Below are 23,203 nucleotides of genomic sequence, written 5' to 3'. Positions count from 1 at the left end.
GGACAGCAGATGGTATTCTTCCTGGATGCCAGGCTTATACACCACTGTGTCCAATCAACTTAGTCAAGACAGATTTACCTTAAATAATCACAACAAAAACAAACCATCTGTCAACCGCAAGAAAATGCAAAGGAAACCCGTCCTACATTGTCTGAGACTGATGGCACGTGTGGAAGCTCTACTAGGCCTTCATCACTGGAAAAAGTAAATGTGTGTCAGTCTTTAGTGCTCTCCTTTACTACAACTACACAGACCTAGTAATGTGGGCAGATCGGCCGCTGGGCCCTCTTCTGAGCATGCATTTACAAGTATTGTAACCTCTCAGACGCTGCAGAGAATAATCTCATAGCAGGATGCTTGGGAGGAAGAGAAAAAACACTATCTTGGTTTCCATTTAAGAATGAATAAATGAATGTGCTGACAAGGAATCTTCCATTATTTTCCTAAATTTGTCAGCATATTCAGGCAAGTAGTGTAAGGAAGGACACAGAACTGCTGAGCAGGCCACATTCTTTTACTTCAATGCTCAACAACAGGATGTTAACTATTGTTCTCAACGGATTTCCCAATGTATTTCACAAACCTAAAGCCTCAAGTCCTCCTCGTCTCATGTACTACAAGGAGAAAAAAGTCCAATATTAATGCTGAAGCATATGAATGGTGTAAATCCACCAAGCATGAACTGAAGCAGAAAACGTCTATGGCAGAAATGTTCAGTGTTTTACATGGGGACTGCAGTTAGGGCTCATGTCCACGGGGCAGGGAGCCCACAGCAGAATCAGTCTGAGCCCGGCCAGTGACCCCACGTACCTGTCTTTCTTTATCTGTACTGTGGATGATCCGCATGGCTTGCCGTTGGATATGTGCAGTACATTTTTTTTGTTGTTTTTTTTTTTTTTTAATCCTGCTTTTCCCACATCATTGCCTAGCGAAGACGTGGAATCCGCAATTGACATTGCGGAAGGGCAGTGGGTCGGACGGCTTCCATTGACTACAATGGAAGCGGTCCACGCAAAAATAGAGCATGCTATCATTTGAGGTACGTTTAGCTTATTAATTCTCTTGATGGGTTGGGGTGATTAAAAAAATTTTTTTTTAAAAATGCAACTCCACCAGGATTATAACATTATAACATAAAATACTATTCTGGACAAAAAAAAAAAGCACTTAAAATTACATGAATACTATAAAAAGAAGTAGACAATGTTATACAGAAGCAAGACTACTAGAAAGACATGCAATAGGTGTAGCAGCATACAGCTGGGAGGAAAGTTTCTGTGAGGTCATCAGGTGAGCTCCAGGGTTAGTCATCAAGAGGTGCAGTCGCTCCTTTTGGGGCGGGTGCTCTACCTGTAGGCAGTGAGAAGTAAGGCTTTTAATAGGGAGGAGAGTATTCATTTGATCTCCACCAACTGACCCACAATCTGGAAAACAGTTGTGGCTGAACCCTGAGAAGCAATGCAGTCCCCCAGATTTTGGTATCCTGGAGGATTTGGTGGGGGGGTATGGTCTTGATACTCACCTAGTAGGCGGCGTTCGGGTCCCTCTCGCTGGGCTGCGGTGTTCCAGCAATTTTCTGCGTTAATCTCAGTGCTGACAGAGCATTCTCTTCCTGGTAACGTGGGTTGAATACCCCACCTCCAGCAAAAGAGAATGCAGTGAATGACATCACTGAATGGCTGTGATTGGTTCATCAAGCCCCAGCTGTGATTAACTGAGGCTGCGGTCCTGAGCCAATCACAGCATTCTATTGCTAGAGGCGGGGTATTCAACTCATGGCGCTGAAAGAGCATTCTCTTCCTGGTCACGAGGACGACACAGAAGACTGCCAGGAGCATTCTCTCACTGCGATTTTCCACTTATGTACATCGGGCTGCGCTTTCCATAGTTATCCTATGGAAAACAGTCATTGCGTTACCCGCGTGTAGATTATCACCATGGGTAACGGAGTGAAATATCACCCTTGGTCAGTGTGAAAAATGCAGGATTTTATTTATTTTAAATACAGATTGCGAGAAAAAGTTAAGAAAAGAATCACAAGTGATTTGTGTAATAAGGTCGTTTTCAGATGACCCATTTCCTTAACGCATCCTTCTGCAGTAGACAAGTAGTGTTTAACATGTATGAAATGTTTTTAAATGGCTGAATGCATTGAAAAATAAAAATATAGTTTAATTAAGTCAGTGCTTTTTCTTTTAACCCAATTATATTAAATAGGTTTTGTCCGTGTGAATATGCTTTGGGGACTTAAAGCAAGATATGTTTTTTGTGTTAACCTTTTCCCGCTATATGTACATTTACGTCAAGCAGCATCTGGGTATGTATGAAAAAAGATTGCTAGAAGGCTATTAACCCCTTAAATGCAGTCAATTCTGACAGCAGGAGTTAAATCCTCCGAATGATGTTTGGGAGTCCTGTATGGCCCCCACCCCGTGGTGAGATCGCAGGGAGCCGTGCGGTTGTCATGACAGCCGGGGTCCTCCTGAAAGGCCCCAGGACTGTCTCGGCAGACTGCCTATCAAGCAACCCCACCTCCCAGCCTATTCCCCACCTAACTGAATTTAACTTTCAAATCCACAGTGTATATGCAGATCCACTGCGGATAACTCGCTCCCATAGAGATGAATGGAGCCCAACAGTGCGCCATCTATGGTAAAATAGAGCATGCTGCGATTTCTTTTCCACGCGTCTCATACGCAAGTGTGGACACCCCATTTATCTCTATGGGCTGCTTAAACTGCGGATCATCCATGCGGGTGCCCCACAATTCAATTTTGTCCACGCACGAGTCCTAAGACCACCTGCACACAGGCAGACTTGCATTGCGAAATCCGGAGCGGACATCCACCACTGGATTCCGCAGCAAATCCAGCCCATAGCATGCTATGGCAATATGCGATTTCATTTCCACAAGCGGAAATAGATTGCGATTTTCCACTCGCGGAGAAGAAATCTCAGCATGCTGCGATTTTGTGTGAGCTCTGCACTGACGGATTCCATTAAAGTCAATGGAAGCTATCCGTTCTGCAGCTATTCTGCAATCATTGCGACGTCACCTGTACTGCGCATGTACGCCGGCCGGAACATCCGCAGCACAGGAAAGACAACGCCGGACAGGTAGTTTATAAAAAATTATGCCAGTTTTTTTAATGCCCATTTTAGGGTCAGAAAGACTGCCAAAAAGTATATGTGCAAAGGAAGCCCAAGGCTAGGTCCACAGAGGGGCCGAGTCGCAGTGGGATTTCGGCAGTGTACAGTCTACTGTAGATCAGTAGTGTAAAGCCTGCCTGCATACCCGCAGCATTTGGCGCAGGTTTTGAAGCGGGTTTATTGCTTCAAAATATCATTTTACTGAAACATTAGAATCCATTTAAGGCGACAAATCTGTAATAGGGGCTTCTATATTTTCACGTCACTCTAACTGACGCAAATAGTGAATTACTTATATCATTACTTTTGCAGTTATTGTAATTCATTAGTCAGTGGACACGTCAATAATGTGTATCTATGTGCACTGGCTGCATTTCCTTAGGGACTAGAATGACCTTGTTTCAAGCTGAACATCTATATGTGCTCAGTCAGCTCAAGAAGGAGGTGGAGACCAATGTGTAATGTGAAATCATGCTTCATACAGAGAATCACAAACGGAAATCTAATCCTCTTCCTTGGAAATACATACTGTGCTGCCTCAGCAGAACCTCCAGGGTAGCAGGGTCATACTTCAATGACTAACAGTTAGAAACCACTAACAATTCTTCTGAACTAGGATCTGCATGCACCGAGCAGATACAGGTATCTTCACAGACAATACACCCATACACACACAGCAGAAGGGAGATCCTTGTCCTTCTACACCGGTAATTCGTTTTACCACTTCTCATAACTACAAGTTGTAAATGTCACAAGACAGCAGGACTTTTAAGTCCTATTGGTTTACAGTTTACTCAGTCTTGTCTTTAATGTTCCTAAAGCCCCAGGATTTACACGCATGTGTATGTAGTTGAAGTGATGATCTTCCTGTCAGTACCTGACCTGCATAAAAATGTGCCAGATATGTCGTCGTTATAATCATAACATGTAAACGGCCTCACAACTTCAGTCATCTTCTAGCCCTGGCCTAAGGGGTATGGAGACTCCCAGGCACATCAAGCACACAGAAATAAGGTCACCCAAGTAGAAAAGCAAAATATATGAGTTATGTATAAAAACAAAAGTACTCGTTGGAAAAAAAAATAAAGCTGGTCCACCAGCATCCAGACACAGCTATTCTTCACTTTCAGGCGCTGAGCAACACTTACATCCCGACACGAGGCCATGTGATTGCTACACCTAACCACCGGCTAGACGGAGGCGCTGACTTCACTGCCGGCTACCTGCACCAGGAAGTAACCGCCAGCAAGGACCAGGCATCAGTGGGCCATAAGTTGTAGGCTTTTGTTATGTTTCCACAGTATATTTGTTAGCCCTGATACACACCCTTTAAGGGCTTGTCCGCGCTGGCATTTTTTTGATTTAGTTTAGCTGTTCTGTTGTGGGAGCAACTGAAAGGAATTGGAAATTAAAAATGGAAACTAATTGATAGCTTTTCACTTGGCATTGACATCAATGTTAATGAATCTGTTGCCTTTTTTTCGAACTGGAAGCAAAAGTTCATCTGTCTGTGCTTTTGGTTCAGTTTTAAAAAAGGAATGGCGACTAAAAATGTAAGTCTTTCAATTTCAATCTCTTTCTGAAGACTTGTATGGAAACTGACAGACTAAGGCCTCCCTCGCACTGGTGTTTTTGTACAGCGTTTAGCGCTGTTTTTTCAGCACAGCACTAAATGCAGTACAAGGCTCCCATTCATTTTAATAGGGCTGCTCACACAGGGCTGAAAACGCAGGGTCTTCAACGCTGCGCTTTGACAGCAATGCATGTTCTATTTTTGTCCGTTTTCAGCCTTGTGTTGCCCATCGAAATGAATGGGCAGCAGTTTCGGCGCTGCCGAAAACGCAGTACGACTTGGTACCGCGCTTTTGGCAGTGCTAAACGCCCTAGCTACACTAGTCCAAAAATATATATATATATATATATATATATATATATATATATATATATATATATATATATATATATATATATATATATATTCACCTTATAGGTGATGTTGCTGTCCCCGGCAGCGATCTCAGGACTTGTCAGGCAGCAGGGGACCTTTTTCTCTGGTGACAGGGATTTGAAATCCTCGCCTCCAACGAGATATTGCTCTGATTGGCTGAGCGCCACTGATTGACAGCCCACTCAGCCAATCACAGCCAGCGCTGGATGCGTCCAATCACAGCCATTCATTCATTGAATGGCTGTGATTGGGCGCATCCAGTGCTGGCTGATTGGCTCAGCCGGCTCTCACTTAACTGCGCTTAGCCAGTCAGACATCGGCCTGGCTTAACAAGGTCCCGACAGCGGCGCAGGGGACAGCGGCTTCACCAGCTAGGTGAGTATTGATTTTTTTTCTTTTATCAGTGCCTCGGCTGGGCCTTCAGCTGTGCCGGCGCTGCTGAAACCAGGCGGAATCTGCAGTAAATGCAGAGTTGAAAAACGCTGCGTTTCTGCAAACGCCCGGTGTGAGGGAGGCCTGAAGAGTTTTCTTTCCGTTTAGCTACTCCAACAACAGAACTGCTAGATGGAAACAGAAAAAAATGCTAGTGTAAACCAGTCCTAAATAACATTTGCAAGAGGCTTCGGCTGGGTCCACACACGGGATGATCAGCTGCAGATCAGCAGGGCTCAGCATGCCTCCAACCCGTAGCATTTGGTGCAGAGTTTATGGCACATTCAGGTGCGGAATTCATGCTCTCGTTGAGAAGAGGTGAAATGCAAATAAAATTGATATGCTGTGGAATTCGATTCCACAGGACATGTCAATTTCCACACTGGATTTCTGCAGCTTGCGAATGAGATTTTCAAAATGTTGTGGAATTTCCGTTTGGCAAATCCACCCCATTTGGACCACCCCCCTAAAGGGCTAGTCCAGGACAAGCAGAAGGGTCTGCCATGTTTGCAGTAACAGTGCCAGGTCCGTTCACTAACTGATATTGCAGGTAAGCTCCATTCACTTGAATAGGGATGTGATAAGTTACCAGACAGCACTGTTTCTGTAACAGCTGACCCGTTTTTCCAGTCCTGGACAAACCTATTAAAGGTGCATGCACACTGGCCCATTTGAATTGAAGAATCTTGAGTGGGTGACCGCCTCAGGATTCGGCAGCAAGTACCGCCCATAGGATGCAATGCAAAAATTATTCTTCATGCACACGAGCAAAAACCAATTGCGATTTCCACTCACGGATGAAAAATTGCAGCATGTTCCATTTTTCTGTGGATTCTGCAAGGATTGCTTCCATTGAAATCAATGGAAGCAGTCCACGATTCCGCCGGGAAAGAAGGAGTTAAAAAAATAAAAAAATAAACTGTACTACGCATGTCCAACAGTGAGCCATGCGGACCACCCGCAGTACAAATGGGAAAAAAAAAAGGTATGCGCGGACGCCGCTGCTTCCACAGCCGGAATCCAACCTACCCATGTGCATGCAGCCTTAGGATCTGGAGTAGTTCTGTAAAGAACCTGACCATTAACACTGCCTGCACACTGGTGGATTTGCGCTGTGGAATCCATAGCGGGTGTACACACTGCGGATCCGCAGAAAACACTGGCCATAGCATGCTATAGAAAATGCTTTCCTGCAAACTTGCGAAGGCCAATTGCGGCATACAACTTGCTCCATTTTTTTAAGTCAATTGACATTGTGGACAGGTCGCATATTCCACGTCAGCCTAACGACGGCACAAGGGGGGGGGGGGGGGGGACTAAGAAAAAAATTTGAAAAAAAGAACTTTTTACTGTGCATGTCCAACAGTAAGTCGCCGGGTCCATCCGCAGTACAGATGAAGCAAAAATACAGGAGCCGGAAGCCTCTGCTGTTGAAGGATGGGAGGACACCGCTGCAGGAACCTACATGTGGAATCCGGCTCTGCTGTGTGCAGGTGGCCTAAGATTCGCCATACAAGCTGCAGATGAATATGGATGACTGTTAATTGCTGGTGGCCTGCATGTGGTTACTGTGGACATCCACGTCACCATCCTTAGCGGGCTGCCACTCACTACTACAGTTCAGGTTGGCAGCCTTTTATCTGCACAAAGATCTGCAGTGTAAAGGAGGAGGGATAAACAAACCTTCTGATCCTGGGAATAGAAAGGCAGTCGACTTCAGACTATGGAGATTTGCTAAACCAAATTTCTGCGTTTTAGACACTTAGGCCACTCACACATTAGCTTTTTACAGCAAAGTTTTGAACGACGTGGTACAGGGCTCCCATTGATTTCAATAGGGCTCACGCAGACATGCGCAGTCTGCTCGAAAACAGTATTAAAATCTTGTATGTGTGTGCACAAGCACCATGTATATGTAGAACGAACAATGCTTTCTTGCACAGTTTTTCCGTGTGCAAGGCATGTGCACTTAAAACACACACAAAAAAAATAAATAAATAGCACCAATGCTCCCAGCCATTGAACTGGCACATTAGTCTAATAGGTTTGTGCAAGTAAAGGCCCATTTAGACAACGATTCTTGCTCAAAATGTGCTCAAAGCAGTCTTGAGTGATAACCGTTGCGTCTGAATGCACGGACATCATGCAGTTTTCCTGCACAATTCGTTCCTTGCTCAATTTTAGTTTTCTAGACTTGAATGATGAACTCTTATCAGCAGTGCAGGCTGTTGTCACAGTCAGCAGTGCTGATAAGATTTTTTTCAGCTCAGGTCCCACTGGTAGTTCACAGCAGGACACAATCTGTAAGCGCGGAGAACAATACAATTGTTTGCCTATGCAAAACAGCTGCATTGTTCACTGAGCGAAAGCGTTGGTGTCCCGCTCCGCCTGCATAGCTCTTAAGTAGCTACTATAGACTATGCAAAGATGATTGCTCAAAACGGAGCGATCTATCAGTGTAAATAGGTCCTAAAACCAACTAGTTCTAGAGGGGGGGGGGGGGGATCTGCACCATTGTATTATGTTTAAAGTACATCTTCTCTGGTTTTGGATGGGTGCCCTTTTGTCGTACAACTGTAATTACAAAAAGCAAAACAAACCACACACACCCCCCACTATAAAACGCAGCATGCCCTAAAAAACCCAATCTTTACAAAAGTGATTCGCAGCAACCTCAGCACGGTTTTTCAGATCACAGTGCTGATGGTGCTGTAAACCAAGTGAGGAACACCCGATAGTTAGGCCGGCTGCACACGGGCGTGACGGGCTCCGCCGCGGAATATTCTGCGGCGAAGCCCGTCACGGCGCCCCCCAGAGACCCCATACTTACCAGCGGATCCGGTGTCCTGGGTCCCGCATGACGCTTCGGCGTGACGCGCCGCAGCGCCATGTGACACGCCGGCCACGTCACAAGACACGCCCACAGCGCCACATGACGCTGGGCTGTGCTACAGCGGAAGATTGCAATGGAAGCCGGCCGCGCGTACACCCGCGGCAAATAGAGCATGCCGCGGGTGAGGACGGGAGATTTCACGGTGCGGAATTCCGCGATGGAATTCCGCACCGTGAGCATTGAGCTATTAGGTTCAATAGAACCTAATAGCTGCGGGCAACGCGGCGGAAATCAGTTTGTGAGAAGGAGGCCTTATGAAGTGAAAGTTATACTCTATGTACAGTTCAAGAAACATAACGGATTCGTATGACGCAGGGACTCATTCACATCACTGTTACGCCGGTTTTACATGGGCTCACAAGGTTTTTGTGCCGTGTGAGCACGTGAAAACAGAATTATGAAGCCCATGCTTTACAATGGTTTCTTTCACATTTGCAATGTTTTTACTCCTGCGATGGTGCGAGATTTAAAAATTACAGCAGGTTTATCTTTCTGCTCTTTTTTATCACCCATGTTTCTCTATAGAGCCTTCGTTTTATCGCACTAACTTGCGATTTACGTGCGATGCGGTTTTAAAAATGTAAAAAGTCTTATTGTCTTCAACGCGAGAAAAATTGCAAGTGGTAGCGATGTTTTTGCAAAAAAAACACATCACTGATGCTCAGACATCTCATGAACAAAATTGCGATTTTGCCGCAGCGATATCGCCACCATGTGAAACTACCCTTAGGCTTTCATTTTCCAGCTCAGTTATGGGAGCAGGAGAACAATCCCCTGGCCAAAAATATCCTCCTTATAACGAAAGCAAACGGCACCAAACGGACCCTATTGATTATAATTGGGTCTGTCAGTTTTTGTCAAGGGGGGGGGGGGGGGCAGCACAATCCTGGATGAAGCATGCTGCACTATTTTGTCCTGGATTCTAATGGAATTTGGCAACACTGATGTGAATAAACGCTAAAGCCAACCAAACTGCACCACTGCCTTCATGGGTTAATGCTGAATACTCTGCAGGCTACCGCACCAGGGGGGCGAGGGAGATTCATCCGTCATACATGAGGTGAAGATCCAATGCTTCTATCAGAGGAGCCTTATTTATGTCTATTCCTACTAATGAAACTGGCAATCAATACCATAGGTCATCTGAACACATCATTAAAAATGCATCCATTCCATCAGTACTAAAGTATCCGTTTCCTAGTTCTGCTTCTGTGTAATGATTAATTCTGTAAATTCTAATTCTGTGCTTCAGTTATACATTACAGTTCTCTAAAACGTCTGACAATTCACAGACCGTTAATGTGTATTCATGTTCACACTGCTAGATCCTTAAATAACCCAACCGTCTAAGTGAACTTGGAGGAGGAAAGAAAAAAAGTGCCATGTTCTGTGGAAACTAACAGGGATGTAGGACCCATTGTGCTCAGTAACAGCGGGGGCTCCAGCCGGCAGCCCTAAACAATCACACTTTTACAAAGCCCGTCAAAAGCCACGGTTTTCTGCCGTAGATCTGCGTATGGATTTTGCCCTGTCAATGATTTTCTGTGCCAGAATTCAACAAGCAGATTTTCCCATTGACGAGGCAAAATCCACAGGTTTCGCCATGGATTTTTGAGGCAGAATATTCTGCTGCGTAAATATTTACACGAACAGTCTTTCTGTGCGAGTTCTTTCCAATTGCGATATAAACGGGAAAATACCCCATTGATTTCAAAAGGGTTAATTTATATGAGCCATTTCTCACTCACAGTGCAAGATAGAAAAAAGAAGTCGTATTGGGAGATTCTGATCAAGAATCTGCCGCTATTTTTTATGCGTGTGAGGGGGGGGGGGGGGGGGAAAGAGAATCACATTGCATCCTGTGCTGTTTGCATGCATGAATGAGTTTTTTTTATTATAAGCGTTGCAACGTGCAATTTTTCTTTCCTGCATGTGAAAATTGCATGTACAATGAGGTTTACTTCTTGCAAAGCTAATCACAAAAACAGGAAAAGGAAAAAAAAGATAGGTGTCCTATAGATCTAAGGGAGAAACAGCTAGAATACATGACCAGTACAACACAGATCTAGTGTTAAGCCCCCAGACATATTAGGCAAGTCATTCAAACCTACCGATTATGCCAAGGACAGCTGATGGTTGCATGTGTATGGAGCGTGGGGGCCCTACTTCATCTCCCACAAAAGATGTTGAGGGAGAAAAAGTTTGGAACACTGAGTTTTAACACCCAATGCCTTAGTTCTCACTTGAGAGAAGTCACCATCAGGGCTGTCTAGCAGCAGCTTTCTCCACACCTCATGGAACACACATGAATGCTTGGCCAGACCATTGAGTGCTCATGGGTTACTTACAGGGATTCCATCAGCAGGTTCATGCTGCCCAAACCCCAGGCAGCATGAACCCAAGCAGGTATGGTTCAGAATACACACTGATGTTTGACTCCGAGTCACAGGGGTGGACCATGCTGCCTCTCCCCACCTGAATCATGCCAAGTGACAACTGTCACTCTGCATGACGCAGGCAGGGAGAAGCCGGCATGGTCCACCCCTGTGACTCGGAGCTTGGCTCTAAGTCAATCCAAGTGTGTTCATTAGGAGATGCTGCAGCGTTTCAGGATAAAAACAGGCTTCATGCTGCCTGCGGGTCGGTCAGATTGGACCTGGTGAAAGAATCCCTTTTAAGTGTATGTAGATGACATCTTTGTATAAGTTTTGATCAATATCTGAACCTAACCTTCAGGGTTGAATGTCCAGTCCTGTTCCTCACCTGATTTTAGTCACTAAGCTGAAAACCCATCTAGCCACTGCTTCTCAAACCTATCAGAATGACTGAGACCCGCATGCTCTGGATGCACGAGAGTCACATATCTATGGACCTGCACTCTGTTGAGCTGGCCCAGTTATAGTAAGATGAATGGCTTCTAATCCACATAATATGGCAAGAAGTAGCGCTCTCCCCTTAACATCTCCAGATCGATGGAGAAAAGGGTGAAACATTAGGCACCTCTACATTAGCCAAACACTGAATTTTTAGTGACACAGTGACACTTGAGACGTGTCTAGTGTATCCTGCTATTCATCAGCACAGAGAACGCACTACAGACCAGCACTGGTGTAATGGTATAAAGGATGGACGTTACAGCATCTAATCTCTCTCATACACATGCTATATCAGGGCGCATAGAGAATTGGCAGCAGCACCATGTCCTCCCACTGCTCATGGCTGCACCCAGGGGGAACTGTCATATCCATATAGTCACTTCATCCACGGCTTACAGAATATGAACACGGACTACGCATAGAGTCAATGAGAAGAGGCAGAAAATTAGGCTACAGTGACTTTGCCCACCAGAGGTCACGTGACCAAAGACTGCTATGTAGCATTTCAACCTCACACTGCCATTGAATTCAATGGAGCCACAGTGAGAGTCACAGGCTGCGAAGACCACAATGTTGCAGACGCAAAAGAATGCATCAAGTTTGGCTTTTGTAAAACTGACTTTACCAACTGCTGGGACCCCCCATGGATCCCAGGAATGGGGGGGGGGGGGTCCTAGAGGTCCCTGCATGAATGGAGCAGTGGTGGCACACGTGTAGTGCTGCTCCATTGATGAAAATAGAAACATCGTACTTTCAGGACCAGAGAAAGCAATAAAACAAAAACGTGAAACTCTTTAATCCTCCGCCATTCCAGTGTTCCCCACCAGTGCGTTTACTCCCCTGCACCGACCATGTGCCGTCTACGCACCTGACGGCTGCAGTCAACCACTGGCTCCAGCAGTAACGTACGTATGAATGGCACGATACCACTAAGGCCAGCGACTGGCTGCAGGGATCATGTGCATGAGCAGCAGAGAAGTACCCAGACCGCCGGGGACCACTGCAGCCAATCACTGGCCTCTGCGGTTTCACACTGCTCATACAACCCTGGGATGTGGAATGAAAACTGCATCAGCCGCAGCACTCACACCGGCCATCATTCTAGCCCCTCAGATTGCTTCAGTCACCAAATACATGAGCTCAACCTGACGACCATCAGGACCACAAGGAGCAGCGCAGCCACAACCGATAGCTCACAAAATGAATACTGACTCATCAATTGAACATGTCTGAGATGTTTCTTGTGCAATGAGGTGGTGAAGGGACTTCTAAGGCTGCTGTTACACAAGCGCTACTGCACAGGTTTTCTTGATGATTGCTGGGCTGCACTTGCAAGTGCGGGTGCAGCCCGGCAATTAGCATTATTAAATGAGCTTTATCAGCACTTGTGTAATAACACCATTATCCCAGCTAGGTGTGCACAGCCATTTCCTGGTTTCTGATTAATGGAAGTGGCTGAGATTAACTGGAGCATCAGATCATTCATCTGCAGAGCGTACCAATTGTGTAGCGGTGCAGGTAAGGAGCCCCACCATGATACAAGTCCACACAGCTTAGGAGCGGGTTAAAGAGACCATGTCACCACTTTTGTATCTGCAAGTGGTTAACCAGCTCCATACATTAAATTGGAGTTCATGCCACAGGTTCTCTAATTATAGTGCCCAATGCCAGCATATTGTAAAACTGAATTTGATATTTCCCGTGCTAATAGTGCCGGAGAATCTGGTGGGTGGGCCCAGGCCATCCCTGCTGCCCACTGTGGCTCCATAAGACGCTCCTCGCCAGAGGACTGACCCAGACAAGGTCCCCTACGTCATCCATGGGACCATCTAAACCTCGCACAGGTGCTGATGACTGACGGGCACAGGAGAGTCAGTCAAATCTGCCCCCAATAAGGATAAATGATTGGCACATGCACAATATTTGAAGCATCCTGGGGAGGACATAGGAGACATCATCCACATCACTCATCCGGTGGGTCTGGGTTTCAGAGCGCACAGCAGAGCTGGTCTGGGCCTGCCCACCGGACCGTTAGGCCAATATGAAACAATATTAAAAAGGCAGTTTTACAAGGTATAAGGACTAAAACAAGATCCCGTGGAAAGAGTTCCCCTTTTATGTTCTGTAACTGAAGGTGATTTAACCTGCTCCAAACTTGTGATAGGTTCCCTTTAACTCCTTCAGTGCCAGGTTTAGGTAGTCTTCAGCACATTTCAACAATGATTTTTAGGAGATTTTCCAGGCGTGCCACTAAAGGGGTTAAAGGAGTTGTTAAACTTTCATATAGTAACTGGACAACAGATGCACAGAAATCCAGCGGTACTTCTCTGTCCTCAGACCCAGCGATCCAGCACTGCAGCCCCGCAGTCTTACTGTTGCTTGTTGTGGAATGGATACTATGTAATCACTGCAGGCAAAGGCCACAGCATCATCACCCGTTCCCCTGGCATCAGTGCTCACATCCTGGGTGCCATGATGCCAGGTCAGAATAATTATGCTACGGCCTCCAGTTAAAAGGAACCAGTCACATGGTGTTGGTTCTATAACAAGATTGGGAAAACCACAGAGATGAGGATGGGCAAGTACTGCTGAATTTGTTATTTTAACACATGTACCTGTCATTAAAATTTCATATAGAAATCGGTCAACCCCTTTTAGTGTCCACTGCCTATTCATTGTTCTTGGCGCACGGCCGTTAACCCAGCAAATAATTCATTAGCAAGCCGTGTAGACTTAAAGGGGTTGTCCCGCGCCGAAACGGGTTTTTTTTTTTTCAATAGCCCCCCCCGTTCGGCGCGAGACAAACCCGATGCAGGGGTTAAAAAAGAAAACCGGATAGTGCTTACCTGAATCCCCGCGCTCCGGTGACTTCTTACTTACCTGCTGAAGATGGCCGCCGGGATCTTCACCCTCGGTGGACCGCAGGGCTTCTGTGCGGTCCATTGCTGATTCCAGCCTCCTGATTGGCTGGAATCGGCACGTGACGTGGCGGAGCTACGAGGAGCCGCTCTCCGGCACGAGCGGCCCCATTCAGAAAAGAAGAAGACCGGATTGCGCAAGCACGTCTAATCCGGCGATTAGACGCTGAAAATTAGACGGCACCATGGAGACGAGGACGCTAGCAACGGAACAGGTAAGTGAATAACTTCTGTATGGCTCATAATTAATGCACAATGTACATTACAAAGTGCATTAATATGGCCATACAGAAGTGTATAGACCCACTTGCTTTCGCAGGACAACCCCTTTAAGTCAATGCATGGTTCTCAGACACAACCCAGTCACGTGGCGAGCGTTACATGTGACCGTACCATTATTCTTGGTGTGATTCAGAAGACACCCCACATTTATTCTTCTCTTTGCATCCACTTCTGATTTTGGCAAGAGCAAAAAAAAAAAAAAAAGAAGGGCTGCAAGATACTTACCTACTGAGGTGTGAATGAGGCCAAGACTGCAGGACCTTATAGAATGTTTTGATTCCTTATTTTCGGATTGTCTGTGTGCCATCACTTAAAGGCTATTCCTACATTACACAATTAGGGCAGGTCACAGGAAATACAAGCATCTATCAAGAACAGTGGCCCTCTGATCCCCACACCCCTTGGCAACGCGGACGATGCTTCCTGATGGAGAGGTGGCTGTGCCTATCCAGTTATCTGCAGTCATGGAAGAAGCCAAAAACACGCTTGCCGTTTTCCCAACTCCCACAGAAGTGAATTAAAATAAGTGCGTTTACGGCTACCTATCCATTCTCATCTTCCCCATTTAGATATAAGGTGGTACCTACATCCCTGCAAAGATGAAGGAATCTCCTGTCACAGCTGTGGCAGAGGTCCGTAATGCTATCCCATTGCTTTCAGTGGGGGCCAGCGCTGCTGCCGCCCCACTGAAAGCAATGAGTTCCAGGCAACCTGCACAGCAGTGATTTTCGGGGAAAGGCTTGAAACATAAGCCCTTCCCTGAAAATCATTCCTAGCTATAAAGAAAAGTTAAATAAAATTTAACTTACCTAGACGAGCTGTCCGGCTCTTCTGTCCGTACCCGGCAGTCATCTCCTGTCTTCTGGAGGCCAGGAATTGAAAAGTCACTGCCTCCGATTGGTTACAGTACTCAGCCATTCATTGAGCTCTGTGACCAATCAGAGGCAGCGCCCAGCTGTCACTGAACAACAGCTAAGCGCTGCCTGCCATTGGTTACAGCGCTCAGCCAATCAGAGGCAGCGATTTTTCAATCCCTGGAATGCAGAAGACAGCAGATTACTGCCGGGAAAAGACAGAAGAGCCATACAGCCCGTCTAGGTGAGTAAATTGTATTATTTTTACTTACAGCTAGGGATGATTTTTCGGGAAAGGCTTATATTCCAAGCCCATCCCCAAAAATCATCGCTGTGGGGGTTGCCTGCAACTCATTGCTTTCAATGGGGCAAGAGCAGCGCCGACCCCATTGAGAGCAATGGGATAGCATGGCGGACCTCTGCCACAGCTGTGTCAGGGGAGCACGATGTACTCCCTAGGCTGTCAATGGGGCCAGTGCTGGTCCCACTGAAAACAATGGGCGATATTGCAGATTTTTCTTAGCGCTGTGAGTGCGCAGTGAAGGCATCATAAAAAGAATGAAATCACTGAAAATCATTGGTTTCATTTCCATGCGTTTTCACTCACTCTCGCAACGCAAAATAGGCTATCACCAGTGTGAAGCTGGCCTCAAGCTCAATGCAACAGACTGCCATGTATTACAAGAAGCCCGTTTATCTGAATAAGGGCTCATTCACATGGGTGTATCAAATCTCTGGCCATGAAATAGCTTTTTAACACACACACACACACCCACACAGTGTATGGCTTTGTTGCATACATAATCATTATGTGCAAAAACACTGCAAGGATCAATTGATGTCACCATTTTTTTTTTTTCACCCGTCTTCTGCCAATATGCCCAAAAATGCAGCAAATACACATACAACTGTGTTTTCACATGACCCTGCAGACTTTAATGGGCGATATAGACCAAAGCAGGACATACTGCGATTATGTGCATTAAAAAAATGCACAAAATAACCTAATTACTAAAAAATGAGGGTTTATGCTGTCTGTATTACATGTATAAAAATATGCTCATGTGAATGAGCCCCAAGCGTCCTGTAATACAACATCTCCTATATAAGACTAGTGTGAGTACAGTCATGGCTGACAGGCCCCCATATCCTGCCTGTGGCTCGTGTGGAGCCGATATCACATGACCCTCTGATCTCAGGAAGACGGTCGGACTCCATGTCTGCATCTGACAACCACATTATGGGAAAGCTGCTAAGCATTTAGTTTTACTCCACCTGGAGAAAGTTTTATGGGTGACAGAATAAGGAGGAGAAAGCAGTCAGCAACACGGCTGGACTTAGAGGGGTTTTCCAGGACATGAAGAAAAAAAAAAAAACAAAGACAAAAAAAAACCCACGATACTTTATTTTTTCTTCATGTCCTTCAAGGCCACTTTAAAGGGATTTTCCTGTCATTTACTGTGGATGACCAGTCCTCAATCCTTAGGATAGGCCACGAATAGTTGATCTGCTACTCAGGACCCCCGCCGATCACCTGATGCCAGTAGTCAGGCCGATGGTCGGCATTGGGGTCAGTGCTGTAAGTACCAGTCAGCTACTGGGGACCTAGCCTAAAGGACAGATCAATAGTCAGTGGCCACAATCCCCTGCTTGTACACAGGCCAGCAGTAGTGCCTCCAGCTGGTGGGTGGCCGCACCATGAGCCGTGTACCCTGGCAGTGGGGTCCCCCCAGCGGGGAGGGCTGTGCAGTCATTCATTCGTCACTGCAGCCCATTACACAAGGCTGTCACTGACACTCCCTGCTGCCCACACCTGCCGCTCCGGAGACACCTAGCGCCGCTCTTCCGCCTATGACCTCAGCAGGGACTATATGGCCGCAGGTGAGCGGAGGGGGTCAAGGTTACCCGGTGCCCCCCGCCACACACTGCTAGCACACAGGCCTGCCGGTAATACGGCCTAGTCCACCGCCCGCAGACATGACAGCTCCCCTCCTCCCGCCGGCAGCGGCTCGGCCACCAGGCCCGAGGGCGGCGGGCTGTGCTTCGGTACCTGCAGGTGCTCCTGGAAGCGGATGGGTAGTATCTGAGCCATGGCGGTTCCGAGCTCTGCTGCTTCTCTCTTCTCCGTCACCTCCTGCAGGCTGCCTCACTCGCTCTCAACGACTGCAAACGGTAGGAAGACGACTTAAGTAGGCCGCCTGTCTGTGAGAGGGCGTCCTCCGGCTGTTCCTCGCTGACTATCGGGCAGGAGCCGCAATGGCGGAAACGGGGGAACTGCCTCTGCAATCCGGAACGACAGCTTCACCCTCACTCTGCGCCCCGCCCCCTCCGCGCGCAGGAATACTATCTATAGACTCCACGGCGGAACGCTCAACGCCCGGCGGAGGGATATCATGGTAGGTCTCTAGCTAACTACGCAGGGAAGCTCTCAGTTATTAAGTCCAGTGTAAGTGACTGCTCGTCTAGGTGTATTCCCGAGCAGGGCGGTACGGGAGCCCGTGAGGTAAAGACTGTAAGAGCGTTTAGATGCAGCATCCGGGATTTTTTTCTGCCTTCCTTTTTTTTAATTTTGCCACATCATGCGACTGGGTGACGTGACGTCATTTCCGGAAAATTTGTACCTTGGCCTTGAATTTGTTATCACGTGACGCAGGAGGTTGCCTGCCGCTGAGACTGTGTGGGTCGGGCGGCGCTGTTCTACTACCTGTCCGTCACCTGAGCGACGGGCGGCTCTCCGCTGCAGTGTGTAGGACTCGCCCACAGGGGCGCTGTACCAGCTGAGCTGCTAACACTGGGGCTTTCCAACCCAAAGGGAGTGTCATAGTCAGCCCTATTAGTCCAGCGGAACTGAAAGCGGTAGAATGATTGTCAGACATGACAGGGCCTGGCTGTGCTGGGGAGACTAGCCATGGGAGTGTAACCTTGACTAAGGTCATGAGGAAGGCGTCAGGCTGCTGCCAGGTACCTATCAGCGCCAAGATAGCCTTTGCACCAGGTGAAAGGGTATTCCCTACAAATAGCCAGAGGAAGGGATAAAACAAGGAGGAAATATACTTTTCAAAATGTAGTTTGCTAAACTTTTTGATCAATTAAGATTTTTAAAGAGAAGGTATAAACTTTTCCCATAGTGCATGGCAATTACCAGCAAGAAGTCCGGGGAGCAGAGCAGACCGTATCTGCTGGACGGACTAAGGCCGCCTGCACACGGGCAGATTTACATTGCAGAATCTGGAGCAGGCGTCCTCCTCCGGGATACTGCCCAGAGCAATCAATGGAAACCCTTTTTTTTTCCTGCACACGAGCGGAAATCAATTGCGAGGAAAAAAAATCACTGCATGCTCTTTTTTTATAGGTGAAGTCCGTGCAGACAGCTTCCATCGAAGTCAATGGAAACCGTCCGATCCGTGGCCCTTCCACAGTCATCGTTTTGTCGTGCGATCTGCGTCATCGGCTAGCAACAACGTGGCAAAATCTGTACTGCGCACGTGCGCCGGCCAGACCATCCGCAGTACAGATAAAGAAGATTTTAGACAGATACGCGGGGGCACCGGACAGATTCCACTGCGGGATCCTGCATGCGGAATCCGACCCGGTCGTGTTCCGGTAGCCTTAGTCCAGTCATCAGTTTCCTCCCCATACCCTGTGATCTGACAGTGGGTGCCTAAACAACCATCCCCATCCAGTCAACTATCAATGACCGATCCAGAGTATAGGGCATCAATCAAAAATCACCTGGAAAGCTTCTTTAAAGGGGTATACCACCTATTGAAACCAGCTCAAGTGAATGCGCGCTATGGCAACAGCACTAGGCTGAAGGCGCCGCTGTTTTCATAGTAGCTGAGGGTCCTGGAACTATAACTGACGTTTTCCATCTCTGCTATGAAAAAAAAGCAAGACAAAAACGACTCATAAAAGTTACTCCTGGAATGCAGGAATGAATATTGACCGGAAGAGGTAACTGACCACGTGGGTGAAAGTAGGGGGTAATGAAGTGATAAACTTAAATACTGCAGACCATAAAGGTCATAGATGTACGCAAGCATTCATACATCACAAAAATGTGTAAATAATAAAAATATATGCACTTAGGGCCAATGTCCACGGGCAAACTTGATTTGCGGAATCTGCGCGGGACATCTACAAATTAAGCCGCCCATAGAAAAGCATAAAAAAGGCTATCAGCAAACAAAAATATTTTCTGCGCTCACAAAATAGTGCGCATCCACAAATAGTATTCTGTCAAAGACAATACATAGGAGTAACACTTACTGGGGAGGAGGGGGGTATGATGACCATGAGCCCCCTCCTTGAAGTGATGTCTCCAAATAGATGTTTCCACACGTATACGAGATGAAATAATAACACCTTTTATTCTCGGACTTCAGTAAAATAACGGGCAACGCGTTTCAGTGCGCACAGGCACCTTTCTCAAGCCATGGCTTGAGAAAGGTGCCTGTGCGCACTGAAACGCGTTGCCCGTTATTTTACTGAAGTCTGAGAATAAAAGGTGTTATTATTTCATCTCGTATACGTGTGGAAACATCTATTTGGAGACATCACTTCAAGGAGGGGGCTCATGGTCATCATACCCCCCTCCTCCCCAGTAAGTGTTACTCCTATGTATTGTCTTTGACAGAATACTATTTGTGGATGCGCACTATTTTGTGAGCGCAGAAAATATTTTTGTTTGCTGATAGCCTTTTTTTTGCATTTTATTTCTTTGGGATCACTCTCTTATGAGAGACCCCAATTATTTCTGCAGCTCTCCCCCTTGCATTGGAGGATTAGAATAGTGTCGTTTTCCACTGAACGACAACCTGAGGCGCTATCTGGCTACATCTCCTCATAGAAAAGCATGGGCGTCTGTAAATGCATTAACCCTTTCCAATTGAATTTTTTTTTCTCATTCATTCTCCCCAGCTCCAAATAAATTGGAGCTGGTGAGAATAGATGAGAAAAAATACATTGCCCTGCACCCTCCTGAACTGACAGAGTCCAGGAGGGTGCAGATGCTCACTGCACCGTGGGGGGGAGGGGTGGTGCCTGCTTACCTGTCCGGCATCTTCCGCATTCTCCCTCTGCCTCCCGACTCGGCGATCATGTGACCGCTGGGGTCAGGTGGCACCCAGCGGTCACATGATCGCCGAGACAGAAGGGAGAATGGGGAAGACGCCGGACAGGTAAGCAGCTTCCCCCCCCCCCCCCCCCCCCACAGTGCAGGCTCCCAGCTTGGCGTTCATGTGACCGCTGGGGGTCAGGTGACACCGGCGGTCACATGATCGCTGGCCGTAATCTCCGTGCCTTACATAGCGCTAATTGAGCGCTATGTAATGTGTAAAGGAGAAGGCAGAAAGGGTTAAAAGCCCTTTCTGCCTTCACCTCGGGGGTCCTTGATGAGGATCAGTGCAGGAGTGTATCTGCACCCGATGTCTCTGATGATCGGGTGCAGATGCACTCCTGCACTGCAGTGTCGGGCCTGCCCCGACATCGGAGCTGTGGAGGGAAATGATGATGACGAGGCAGGCCCGACATTGGATTGGAAAGGGTTAAAGCATGCAGATTTGTTTTGCGGACCTTTTGATCCGGAAAAGAGATCACAGCACGCTCCGTTTTTGGACTGTTCCCGCACGGATGGCTTCAATTGAAGTGAATGGAAGCCATCCGATCTGCAGCTGTACTGCGCATGACAACGGTGAGCTGTGAGGACCATGTGCAGTACAGCGAACTCAGAGATCCACGCGGACGCATGGTCACCTGCCACGGGCAGAGCTGGATTCCTCGCATGGAATCCGATCCGCCCGTTGACATTGGGCCTTATTTTGTTGCCCTTACTGCAAACAACTCATGCTACATACCCCCCTCCTCCCCACAATATTAACATACCTTTTATCCAGCTAATTGACATTTTTAGGTGTTTTTATTCGTTTTATGCAATTTATGTAGATAATAGTTAGGGTACTCCTAATTTCTACATAGATCATGCTACAGGATCCCTGTTCCTGGCATTTGTAGACTCTTCAAATGTTTTTTTTTATTATACATGTAATTGAAAACGTATTACAGTTATGGTTGCAACCTATTTGGTACCTTATAGAATTTCTGCACTAGTGCTTGATTTTTTAATTATACATTATTCTGTTAGGTCTTAAGATGAGTTTTCCTGTCTTGGTCTGTTTCCCTGGCAACAAGTACTAAACTACCAGAGGAAAGAGGAATCAATAGCTGCAATTTCTGGAGAACGGAGCATTTTGGAAATAAACATCTTATAGGCAAGTGCATTGTTTTGCGATTTTTGAACACATTGAAATAAGAGTCTTGAAATGGGAATACCCCTTTAACCCTTTGAAGAACAATAATTTTTTTCAATTTTTTTTTTTATCTCTGCTTTTCAAGAGCGCTAACTTTTTTTTTAGTTTTCTGTCAACATAGGCCTATGACAGCTTGTTTTTTGCAGGACAAGATGTATTTTTAATGGTACCATTTAATTTACCGTATAAGGTACTGAAAGGTTTTTAAAATGTTTCTATTGCAAAACCTTATAAATTTTTAATAAAGAGATTACAAGTACAACACAATGTCTCAGTGTCAAAATCATTATAGATTGACAGAAATATAACCACTGTTGAGACCCATAAATTGACTAGTAATCAAAATTTAGAGTCCAAAATTGGAAAGCACCTCTGGAGGAAGGCTGGGATTATTCCCAACATGGGTGAGAGGAATGTGTGGGATATAAGGTTTCAGGAGTATTAAATCCATTAAATATAAATATATTAATATTGTAAATATACACCACTTGGTCCTGTGCTTTAAGCCTGACTGTTAGTAACTATATGGCGCAGGATTAAAGTTCTTGCAATCAAGCAGGAGCAGGTCCGGTTCGTAGCTGCCCGACACAGCCGAGGACCCGGAGGAGAAGGCAGAAGCGTTTTTTTTTTAACAACTTGTGCATCTCCTTTACAAGTGCTCAATGAGCTCTATGTAGAGAATGCAGGAAGAGGCAGTGATGTTTCTTGCATAGTACCCGTTGATCACGGACAACTACCGGCATGTCAAAGCTGCGTGGTCTTAGCCCCCCCTTGACCAGCTCTGACAGTGACTACTGTCACTATAGGGGGATATTTTTCCCTGTAACTGGGGCTCCTATGGATGCTACAGTGAAAAAGTGTGAAAAAAATAATAGTGTGAATGTCGCCCAGAGGTCTCATAGGTCTTGATAGGGAGAAATGAATGTTTTAAAAAAGTTGCAAAAATAAGTAATAAAAACAATACAGAATAAAAAATTATAAGAAAATAACCCATCATTGACGCTAACCTAAACCATTGCCATATTCGCCTTATAATCCGAGATTATACAAATTATATATCCAAACAAAATGCCAAACCCATTCCTGTACTTTATTTCAACGTAAATAATTTTAAAAATAAAGAGCTATACATTTTTTTTACTTTGTACACATTACCCCTAATAAAATTTTAAAAAACTGAAAAAATGTAAGTAAAAAAAGGGTATTAAAAATAGCCCTATATGTATGTACCAAAAAACTGCAGCAAAAATGATTTCAGCAGGGTAGGAATAAAAATGTAAAAAAATAGGACCTAAAACTGCCACCGGGGGGAAAAAAAACATTGCTAAAAAGTGTCTTGTCCTTTAGGACCAAAACACTCCAGTCTTTAAAGGGTTAACAGAATCCAAAATGGGGAGGGAGTGCTGCATAAGAGGCCTAAGGAGAGGAGGTCTAGCTTTGGGAGGTGTCAAGAGAAAAGAGTCAATAGGGATTAGATCAACCTTTGGGAGTTCCAGGAGAACCCATAGGGGAGCAGAGGTAATAAGTAGAGTGTAAGAGTGT

General features: G+C 46.1%; 1 protein-coding gene across 3 annotated transcripts in view; it reads right to left on the bottom strand.

Moving 5' to 3' along the window:
- CLTC (clathrin heavy chain) overlaps positions 1 to 17,629 on the bottom strand; it is a 74,018-nt gene extending 56,389 nt beyond the window's left edge. For all 3 annotated transcript variants that reach the window (XM_066574449.1, XM_066574457.1, XM_066574467.1), the window contains exon 1: positions 17,404 to 17,629. In XM_066574449.1, coding sequence (XP_066430546.1) covers positions 17,404 to 17,445 — 42 coding nt within the window. In that variant the 5' untranslated portion in view covers positions 17,446 to 17,629. The remainder of the gene's footprint in view (positions 1 to 17,403) is intronic.
- Between the last annotated feature and the right edge of the window lie 5,574 nt (positions 17,630 to 23,203).

This window comes from Eleutherodactylus coqui, chromosome 1, assembly GCF_035609145.1.
Source record: "Eleutherodactylus coqui strain aEleCoq1 chromosome 1, aEleCoq1.hap1, whole genome shotgun sequence".
NCBI lineage: Eukaryota > Metazoa > Chordata > Amphibia > Anura > Eleutherodactylidae > Eleutherodactylus > Eleutherodactylus coqui.
This window is presented reverse-complemented; position numbering and strand designations above follow the sequence as displayed.